The 11,283-nt window shown below is 40.9% G+C and overlaps 1 protein-coding gene across 8 annotated transcripts in view; it reads right to left on the reverse strand.

Annotated features, from left to right (window-relative positions):
• The window catches only part of SLC38A9 (solute carrier family 38 member 9), a 47,157-nt gene extending 37,560 nt beyond the window's left edge, over positions 1–9,597 (reverse strand). Inside the window, exons 1-4 of one of the 8 annotated variants that reach the window (XM_032675751.1) lie at positions 9,179–9,385; positions 8,139–8,250; positions 7,839–7,964; positions 2,865–3,016 (exon numbers count right to left, since the gene is read on the reverse strand). In XM_032675751.1, the coding sequence (XP_032531642.1) occupies positions 2,865–2,968 (104 nt within the window). In that variant the 5' untranslated portion in view covers positions 2,969–3,016; positions 7,839–7,964; positions 8,139–8,250; positions 9,179–9,385. Of the gene's footprint in view, positions 1–2,864; positions 3,017–7,838; positions 7,965–8,138; positions 8,251–9,178; positions 9,386–9,549 lie in introns of those variants that run through there. The other 7 variants (XM_032675749.1, XM_032675748.1, XM_032675750.1 and 4 more) reach the window with 7 other exon arrangements.
• Positions 9,598–11,283: the final 1,686 nt, after the last annotated feature.

The raw sequence follows: 11,283 nt of genomic DNA on the forward strand, positions 1-11,283 counted from the left end.
GTAAAATGACCACATGGGTGTGGAGTGGTAAAGGCATAATGGATGCAAGAAAGATAGTTTTGCACAGGTTGCCAACCACTGTCTGCGTTTTTGTAAGTTAAAAGAACTTTGAAAATAAAGGGAATCAACCTCTTTTGCATGTAAAAGGCTTCTCTGACTGCCATCTACAGACACTGTTTAATTTACAACTTTAATTTCACCTGCTGATGTCTCCTGCATTGAGAAAGCTGTGACTTCAAAAAGAATAGAAAAATGCTTAGAAGCCTTGATCTCCCGTTAGCAGGAGGCATTGTCAAGGTTCTTCATATGCAAAATAAAGAACACGAAACATCAACTGCTTCTTTGAAGTATTCCTGCAAGTATTCCTGCAGACAACTGCAGTATCTGTTGACATTAAAAAGATTTAAAGAACAACCAAAAGAAAACATGAAACTCCCTCTCTTGCATACAATAATCATCAATAAGCCACTGCAGCAATGACATTCTAGTTTTTAAAGGGACCTACAAAATGGGCAAAACACATTAAATACGGTGTGAGTAATTCGGGGCATTGGAAGAACAATAACATCCTCTTTAAAAGGATTAAAAGTGGGTTTATATTTCCCTCAAATTAGCAAAACAATACTAAACAAAGTAATTTACAACTCTAACAAACAATTAGCTTATTGTTTGTGTGTAAACACTTAAAAGCATGCCTTTCAAAAATCCCAAATCCTCCAAGCTATTAAGAAAACCAAATAACTACGCAAATGCCATCAAATCTCAAGCAACTCAAACAAAAGAACAGAACAGCACAAATACAAACAGTAATTACAAGCAAATCAAACAAAACCCCTGAAGAGCTATCTCAACCAAAGGAAAATGACCAACCACCAATGTCGGGTCAGGTTTCTGAACAGCGAGTCAAAAAAAAGGAGCAAAGTAAGCAGACCATACTTTGCACTGTACTCCTGCACTTGCACTGTTTGATACTTTTATGCATAATAAACCTCCTTCCCGTGAGCTGCTATTCCCTAAAGGTCTAATGAAGAAGATCTTCATACTGCCCACTGCTCTGACTAGAAGCGACAGAGACCCTGATGGCCTGTTCTAAAGTCTGCAGCTGCCTCTTCTAATACAGAGATGGAGTTCAAACTAGTTTGGCCCCACTATGATTTCCAGGCCTCTCTGATATCCCAGGGCTCGTGCCCTTCATCTTTGTCCCTCTGCATGCTTATAAGGCAAAAAACTAGATTGTAGAAAATGGGGGAACGAACTCAAGAGAGGAGCATTATGGACAAAGTAAACATCTGCACAGCTGGAGGCTATGGAGGTGGGAACACAATCCAAGTACATTTGCTTTCAGGGAGGGAACCAAATGCCAGGCTATGGCCTTTTACGAAGTTGAGTCTCCAAACTTGGGAAATCACAAAGAAAAAAGCCAACAACACAATAAGAAAACAATACCTAATCTCACTTTAAAAATGAGTCTTGGCATTTTGATATATCAAAAAGATGTAAACCTCTCTCATTACCACTGCATCACCATGCCACCTGAAACCCACTGCTCCTCTTTAAACAAAACACATATTTCCTTCAGAACAAGGAGCTTCCAAAAGCCATATAAACTAGCAGTCTTCTTATGCCAGGAGGGCCAGGAGGGGCTCAGATACTCCCCAAAAAGAAGTTAGAGCAAGATTTCGTTTAGCACAATTGCCTTTTCCCACATGAAAGTACTCTAGCGTTTCCTAACCTTTATATACAGGATTCCATATGCTCCTGCACCTGTGCTCAGTTTGTTCCCCTGGGCTCACTCAGACCCTTATCCTTCTTCCTTTGCTGGCAGACAAAAGAGAGATTGTTTAGCCCCTGGTTCACATATAAGTAGACTCTGATAGCTTTCCAAAGGCAGGCTGAGACAGCCGCAAAGCACTATCATAAAAAACTTTCTTTGGCTGAAGTGAACCTCAACAACAGTATTTTGTATACAACAGTGCCATCTTCAGTTTCTTCAGGAAAACTGCTTTACTGAAATAACGATGTTGGATGCAGAGGGGAAAAAAACATAAACAGGGTCCAAGAGGTGGTACAGGGCTAATCCTTCATATAAAATTGCAGAGCTGGTGCCTCCAGCTAGGATCAGAAGGGCTGTTCCCACTCCAATCTCAGTTTTGGTTCCAGGACCAGCCCACAGAAACCTTAACTGCAGCAGAGGAAGTCTCCCACTTCAACCTCCTTTAGGAAACAGACCTGTTAAACTCTCAAGAAAAATGCAAACTAACCACTTAGCTAGATAGGTATTGTTTTTGAAGGCACAGTAGTAAGGCTGGACTGCTGAATTTTTCATATTTATTCAATCTCAAAAAGCGCTACATATTTTTTTCCTTGAAAGGCAGTAAAGGTCACTCAGTTCCCTTAGTACTAACAAAAAATGTATATTTCCAGCATCACCTGCAGAATGCACACAGCATCATCTACACATACTGACAGCCATTTACCTACACCATCTGGCAAGCTTTCTTGCATGATCTCTACATTTCAGTTGGTTGTGCTAAATAAAAAAAATCACGCACCAGTATACACACACGATATTCCATGTTTGAAGAGCACTTTAAAAGCCACATGCCAACTTCTTGTTGCAGAACTCTCTGTTTAGTGGCAATAGAAAAGTCTTACCCTTACAAATAAAACACAGTAATACCACTTGTTCACCTAGTGCCTGGAAATAGAATAGTATCATATACAGACAAAGTAGGAACTGTTTGTATTCAGATCCTGGTTCCCAAATGTTAAGTCTTTTGTCTTTGTAGGATTCTGTTGTTAAAAGCAAAGATTAAACTACTCCTTGCTATATAATAATTCTGTAGGTTGAGCCTTCCTCATACCTTTTGCACTTATAGTCTTCTGGATTAAACTGTATATTCATGATTCCATAATTGCTTTCATTGCCTCCCACAGGAACCAAGATAGGTTTGGTATCCTCTTCCATATTTGGTGAATGCGTCTCCTTCTTTTAGATTCTGTCAGTTATTCAAGCCTAAAAAAAATGAGACAACTGCAGTTAAGTAAAACTGTGTCCCTGCTACAAATTTAACACTGGCAGAGTCCCACAGCTTCAGAAGCTCCTGGAGTGCAAAGCACCTTCACCTTGCCACTTGAGAATTCTCATTCCATAATGCAAACATCACAAGGCAGGTATGGTGGGAACAGTATTTTTTTAAAACACACCATCCATTTAAGTAAACTGGTCAATGTACAACTGTGCTCTAAATCTCTTTTAGCGCTGCAACAGGCAATATGAATTAAACTTAAATCTCTAAAGGAGCTGTGTCACAGTACAGCTGAGAATAATTTATCAGTTATTAGAGACTACTGTTTCACCAAAGTACTTCAAACTTTGCATATACATATGCAGTTTATTCCAATTCCACAACAAGGATCAGATTATTGCAGTCTACTGTGTCCAAGCTTTTTGAATCAAAGGCAATAAATGGTTTAATAATGCATTAATAACAACTATTATATGCATTCAGACCACTCTGGGCCAAATAGTGGGGAGCAGACCACTTTCAAGCTTAATGGATTTCGACTTAGATTGAATTACAGTCCTCATGGGGGATTTTCTGTGGTCTTGTGTAGCTAAGCAAATGTAATGGCTTTAACAGCTCTCATCCCTACTACCTCCTAAAGAATTCCTCAGCCAGGACTCCTTCAAACAAAAATGGTAGAAGCCAGGATGCCTCCAAACAAAAATGGTAGAAGGATGTGCTCTTTCATAATGTTTCAGAATGCTTTAGAATGTTAGGCTGATGGAAAGAGATGACAATCAGAGCTGGCACAAGGCAAGGAAGGATAGCACTGGATGTTTGAAATCTGGGGTAGTGATGGAAGAAGATGGAAAGAATAAGGTATGTATCATCCTTCTGCATCCTCACGGAAATACACTGTGAGGGCCCAATCCCAGAAATCACACCAACCCAAGGTAAGCAGTGACACAGTTCTACCCCTTCTTAGCTGCATGTGGTCAAACCTCTTCCATTAGCTTATCCTGTTAATACCTCTGGAAAAAAAGAAACCAAATAATCTGAAGGAGACAATGAAAAAGGAAGGAAAGTTCCACTCTCTGGGGTTGAAAAAAAATTGCTAAAGGAGGCATAAGTAAACACTGAAGGAGTGTATGACAGGGACTGCAGAAGCACTAAGGCTGGCTCAACCTGCTTAGAAAGTGCTTTGTAGAAGACAGACACAGGTAACGGCTCTCTGTAAGGGGAGAAAATAACTGGAGGGCCCAGTTCATGGAAATAGCACTGAAAGAACTAGTCCTGCCTTTGACAGCTCAATGGCATTTGTGTGATCCCACACTGAATTGGACGGGGAAGATGAAAATTAACCTTCCTTTCTTTTGCTTTAAATCCAAATCAGTGTTGAGCTTGGGGCTTGCTATCTGTCTGGCAGACAGACAGGCACACTTGCATGCCTGTCCAAGGAAGGGGACAGTGCATGGATTAAGCCATTTCATCTTGCAGTGCTGACGCTTTCCTCCTAGTTTCAACATCCATGACAAGAGATCTGAGCAAAGTTACTGAGTTTAAAGGCATGATTTTAGCTCGTTCATTTTCTCTCTTTGAGCAGACATAAGAGATCAGTGGCAGTAACTGAGGCAATCTTAAGAGCCTTATTTGCACTTGCTGATAGCTTTTCTTTCTCTTGAACTTCATTTTTGCTATTACACTCTCTAAAGCTTTTTCCTGTACCCTTTTCTAGAGCCTTTACAAGACAGGAATTCTCTTACCCACACCAACTTACTGCTTCCTCACTTTTGCCACTCTAGACCTTCTATAAACCACCAGTTTTAATTCTTTACCCTGAAGTCCTTCTCTTCCACAATACTGCTGCTTGTTCTTTGGCCTCAACTGAATGTCTTACTTTCTCTCATCCTTTTCAGCTCCTCTGGTGACGCTTTAGCGAGTGGATTCCTGCTCCTCATTTCCTATTTTCTGTCTCTCCCACACACTGCCAAAATCGCTTTCCCAATCCGCCTTTACTTAGCACTGCCTATAAAGAGATATCTTAGTTCACACCAATATTTTTACTTCCTTTCATGTGACACTGTTCCGTTCCAAACTCCATTTTTGTTCACTTCTGTTGGTTCCTCTTATTTTTCTACAGCAACTATATTACCTCCTTTCTCCTTACTGATATCCTGCACTCTTATGGTTAAAATTCACCCCAGTGCATATCAGCTTTCTGCAGCAACTAAATACTTCTGAAACAAAACCACAGGCCCTAAAGATTTCGCACACTGTTACACCTACACCTCTGCCATTCTCATTAAAACATGAGATTATCTTCTTTTATTCTATTATCTTTCTTATCTAAACATCTTTCATGATTTTATGAACAGACACACCTAGGTCTCAAACACAGACCCCTCATTTTTTCTGCATTTTGCATCTCTCTTATGAGTTTAAATCACACTTCAGGTCTAGCCATAAAAATGCAGATGAAAATTTAAAGTCCTAATGCCTGAATTGAAAACTGAAATAAATTCAAATCCCAAATACTTGGAAGTGTTTTTAGACAGAAGTTTTCGTAAGACTGCAGTTCTGAGATCCCTTCCTTCCACAGGCCATGGTTTACGACACAGATTAAGCAGACATCAAATGCATATCCCTTCCTTAAAACCATTAATTTACTTGTGCTTTACAAATGAATCTGATGGATGCTGACAACACTGATTACCAGTTTGATTTTCTCCACACTGTGGCTATAAATTAAGAAGCCAGAAGATTTTATAGTATTCCGTGAAGAAAAATAATCCTTCCAAAACATATCACACACTAAGTTTGGCTTGCCAGCATGATATGGGGCTTGTGGAGCTGTTGTTTATTGACTCTTCAGGGTCACTTAAAAGCTGGATTTGTGAAGACAGTTTATTTTTTAAGTGCTTATTGTTGATAACAATGAAGCTTATGACCAATGTCTGGTTACTCTACAAACAGAGGCAGCTATCACACATGTAAAGGCTGCAGCTGAAGTCAGAACAGTTTAAAGGACAATTGTAAGCAGAAGAGCAAAATGAGGAACAATGAACCTGCTTAGCCTCTCTTTTATCTACAATCTATGCTTTTTGACTGGACTGCACTCTCAATAAACATTTTTAATACATGGAATGGAGCCAGTTATGCTCTCTCAACTTATTGCCTGACAGTTTCCATTACAACAGCCTCTTCCCAACTGTAATTTTCCTAATGCCACAGTTACCTAAAGATTTTTCTTATAGGGGGTATCTGATCTATGTTCACCTCACTCAGGAGGTTTCTTTTAAAAACCTGTGATGGGACACAGAATACTCTCTATATGATCTATAAAGCCTATAATAAGGACTAGGATGCCAAACACAAGGAATTCATGTCAAAAATCAAAGTTGCTTGACAAACTTTGTTCTTGTTTGTATATTTTATAATACACCACAGTAACAGCTTCTATGAGGCCACTCTTGAATGCAGACTATTACTGTGAATCTCTGGGAACTAAGGTATGGCTGTTTAGAAACGGAGAAGGATGTTGTAAGGATACTTGACTTGTTTGTTTGTTGTCAAATTGGATTTTCCTGCAAGTGGAAAAGAGGTTCCTGTTAGCTGTAGTGTAGCTGCAGTTGGAGACATAAACTCATGGTACTTTGTCTTCAGCAGTGCTATGAGTTAAAAGCAATGCTGTTCCCTGCTGCTCATGCTGTCTTTCCTCCCCCGTCTCTGGTGGCACAGCTATTTGTCTTCTTTTCTATCTTGGTGGAATAAGTAGGACTGTGGAATAGATCTATCTAAAAAAATAAATCTAAAGAGGGATACAGTTGTTCTTGTGCTGTCTTGGGGTTGTCTAGGTTATAGTTTCGTAGAACTAACAGTTTCACTGTCCAGTTGAAAAGACTATAAGTATGGTCTGCAGGAGAAGGCAACACTAATAGAAGTGTAATTAAAGCCACAGCCTGGGGGATCACACATCTTTTACATTATGTTACCCCTTTTCTTCCCCTGCTCCTTAGAGCCTGCTTCATGTAACACTGGACAACAAAGGAGCACACGTGTCATGCACCACTGAATGATGTTAAATATAAATATATTTAAATATATTATGTTAAATATATTATATATTTATATATTATATATTATATATTTATATGTTATATAAAAATATATATATTTATATACGTTAAATATAAATATAAATCAAGTTGTTCTCAAACTGAACTTTCAAAATTTGTGGATTTTTTCCTGTGTTTTAATACCTATCCCTAGAATAAGGATAATGCCAGTACTTCCTATAGCTCATGGGCATGTTGAGAAATTAACTTTTACACAAAACTTAGTGATACATAGTAAACACTGCAAATATCATCCAAGAACAGTTATGATTTGTTGAGCAGCAAGTGAGGCAGATCAGCCTCACACTGAAGTGAAGATCAAAGTGAGTGCTACCTTTTACTAATCAACTGCAACTATAACCTTATTGATAAGGCAGGAACAAAGGAAGAAATTTTATGTTCTCCCCTGAAGCACTGTTGTATTGCTGCAGAGGAAAAAGAGACTCTAAGAATATTTCTCTGCACCCATAGTTCTTTTCCTTTCCAATTCAGCTTTGGCAAGGAAAGTGTTTGATTTTGCTTGTGAAACTCCTGTCATGTAACTTAGTTCTGCAAGCATTTGACTCCAGAAGGAAATACTCTGGCTTCGCTACCCCCACGAAAGTCAGTGCTAAGTGCTGTTGAAACACCTCCCTAAGCTGTGCTTAGGACAGTTAAGACAAAAAGGTAGCTCTTCCACAACAGCTATTAAAAAGAAAATACATCTTTGACACACCTTTGTAGTATCGAACCCCTCACAAACGTGGAGCAACATTGACACTAGCATCTTTTAAGAACTGCTGTACTCTGCCTTAAAGCATGCTCAGCTGTCCTTCTTCCACTTATGATGGAATGGCTACATCTAGAAAGAAAATTTGAAATACTTTTCCGGATATAAAAAAATCCGTCCAAACTGATCTAATCCTCTTTGTACTGGATGGTAAAACCCTATTAGTTTGCTTGGACAGTGAATTTAACAATGCCAGTTTATGGCTCAGCTACTGACATGTGTGTGCTGATGTTTTAAGACACTCACCTTGACAGATCATTCAGAGTTTGATCATTCAGGCCATGCAAGAGGGTTACCAATCACGTTTACTCCACAGCAGGAACAAACTGTGTTCAGTCAGTCAGTCATCCCAGCCATCCTGTGAACACAGACTGTGCTTAGCTGCTTTGTAGGACTGGTATTTACCAGAGAACCTCCCATAGTGGGCAGAAGGAGGAAGGTAGAGAGGATCACTACCCCCACAGCCTCTATTATGCCATCATGGTGCTAGAAAAACAGCAGCTGGAACACTGAGAGCTATTTATGCTTCAAATCTTATTTAAAGTCACTGCTCCTAAAAACTCACCTCATACTCTTGGTTTAAATACCAGAATCGGCTAATCAAAGTATTTTGTTCAAATAAGGAAGATTATTGTTAGAAGTGCCAATTAGTGTAACCTAGTCTCTCTCCTCTTAGATTTTGAGCAGGTGAGTGGATGAAAAAAGCTCAAGGCACAAATCTCAAGTAAGCTGCAGGCTGAGCATACATAAAGTATGAGAAATAAGCACTAAAGTATGAGAAATAAGTCTACATTGAAAGACAAGGACTTGAGCACAAGACAGCAGAGTTCCTCAGTTCCTCTTTTGGGGCAGCGAATCCTCCATCAGAAGGCACTGAAGGATTCTGTACTGGTCCTGAAAGTAGAAGCATATATTAAGAGCTCCTTAAAACGGGCACAGTACACCATCTCTCATGGCACCTTATGGACACCTTAGTTTGTTAACGCTCTCCTGCAACTAAATTGGTCAAAGGTGTATAAGCAATGGAAGTTAACAACTTTTTGAGAAAAAAAGACTCTTGAATGTACAAGCTGAACTACTGCTGAGCTTTTGTGTAACTCTGAACCAAGGAGTACATGGTCACTGCCAAATGATAAATTTAAGTAAAATTAAGAAGAAACGGAACTTGTTTTGTCTTCAACTGGTAAAGCTTGTATTATTTGTGTATGTGTATACATATATATTTGTGGGGACTGTAAATAAATACTTACAAGAACATAAAACTATCACCTTAGGAGCTAACTTACACTTTAAACACCATTTTTGCTTTTAGCTTAACGAGATCTCCCTCAGGCCCGTGAAAAATGATGCAGCATTTCGCTGCTCCACGGACCGCCCGAGAAGCTTCCATGCCGTTCCTATACCTCCGACACCGCTCTGACGAACTGCCCACGTTCCCGCAAACCAAATACGGCGTGGCCGGTCAGTTCCCGCCGCCAGAGCGGCTCCCGCCCGGCCCCTCCGTCCCGCAGGGCGCCCCGGTCTGCGGGGGCGCGGGGGAGGCGGTGGCACCGCCGCACCGTGCTCTGGAGCCTCTCCACACCCTGAGACCCCTACGGCGGCTCCCGCCGAACCGCTCTACCCTGCCTCGCCCTCGCCGCTGCCCCGGCTCTTGTACCTGCTCCGCTCCGGCGGCCCCGCGGCGGCGACAGGAAGTAACGCGCAAAGGGGCGGACAGCCCAGGGCGTGCCGGGCCGCGTAGTTCCCGCAGCGGCTCTGACGAGGAAGCCGCCCGGCCGCTGCGTAGCGCAAGGACTACGGTTCCCAGGGAGCCGCGGGGCGGGAGCCGGCCGGCAGTGTGTGTCAGCCTAGACTCCCCTGTGAGGTCTTGGGATGGGTAAGCATGAACTGAGTGTTGAGAGGAAAAGGTTCTCACTTGCTGGTGATGGCTGATGAGAGGCCGCTAGTGAAAAACAAAACAAAACAAAAAACGCCAAACAAACCAACAAAAAAAAGAAGCTCACCTGTTTGCTTCCATACTTTTGCAGCCCAACGTGGTGACAAAATGTATGCACAACCCTTGCCCAAAACAAACCATGCTGGTCTTCACGTGACTGGCTACGCACCTTCTGTGGGGAACGATATAAAGTGGGCCTCCCGACCTACTGAGAGAGGTATGAAATACTTGCTGAGCAAAGGACACCGAGCAGACTGAACCACGCGGACAATCTCCCATACAATACATTTAAAAAAATTCACTACTTTTAATCCTAGGTTGATTTTGTTTGTTTGTTTGTTTTATGGGTTTTGTCTGGATTTTTTTTTTTAAGTTTTTTTTGTTTTGGTTTGGGTTTTGGGGTATTTTTGTTTGGGTTTGGTTTGTTGGTTTGGTTTGGTTTGGTTGGTTTGTTTTTCTTTTTATTTAAATTTGATTCTACTTAAATCAAGTTGGGACCATCCTTTTCATAGTTGAAACACTGGTTAACATCAAACTCCAGGGATATTTATAGCTCATGCTTGGAAAAACTGCTGAATTGCAAGGAAAACAGCAGAGATAGCTTCCTCATGTGAGAACAGTACAAAACAAGCAATACATAAATCCCACCCTGTACTTCCTGTTCAAGTGGAGCCCAAGCGAGATTGTGTGGCTAGCAGCAGGACTGCCCAACTGTTCTGCAAGAAAACTGCTGTGTAATTGAATTTCAGACTGTGGATGGAAACAAGGCAGCAGAGACTTAACATCCTGAAAAGCAGCTGAACAGAAACTTGGTTGGATCAAAACTCTTGTTTCTGTGTATACCAGCAAATTCACCATCAACTTTCGCCTCTGAGCCACTCTTAGAATCCAAGTGTATGTTGTGGTTCTTGGCCATTAGAAGATTTTAGTTGGTGAGTCAAGAAGTTTATCTGACTGCTCTCACAGGAATTTGAAACGCAACCTTGTGTTGGTGCTATTAAAGTGAATTAAACTGAAAGCCATAAAAGCAGAGTTGTGTGAAGAACTGGTTTTTTCAGCATGCAAGCATCTAGTCTTACTCTTGCAAGCCTGTCTTCTGTGTCCTGTGCTATGAAAGATGTCCATAGTTACTACTATAGCAGATAGATGATTTCATTGCATTTCTGTATTTAATTGCATTCTTGGTCACCTGCTACAATCCTCAGCTTATGCCTAGGAAAAATGTTTTGTTGTAAGAACTGTAAGTGAGACAAGCAGAAGTGTAGAGATTCCTCCTGCTCCCTTATGAAAACTGCTGCCACAGCTGACTTCACAAAAGGATGTTCAGTCTCTGTCCTGCAGTGTTTGTGTTGTGGCTTTCTATTCCAATGACACGTTATCTTTTGGTCAAAGAGCGGCTCTTCCTACATGCTTGGACAGTGTCTAGAAAAACAGGACCCAAAATTAGTTTTTAAG

This window comes from Chiroxiphia lanceolata, chromosome Z (genome assembly GCF_009829145.1).
Source record: "Chiroxiphia lanceolata isolate bChiLan1 chromosome Z, bChiLan1.pri, whole genome shotgun sequence".
In the NCBI taxonomy this organism is placed as follows: Eukaryota; Metazoa; Chordata; class Aves; order Passeriformes; family Pipridae; genus Chiroxiphia; species Chiroxiphia lanceolata.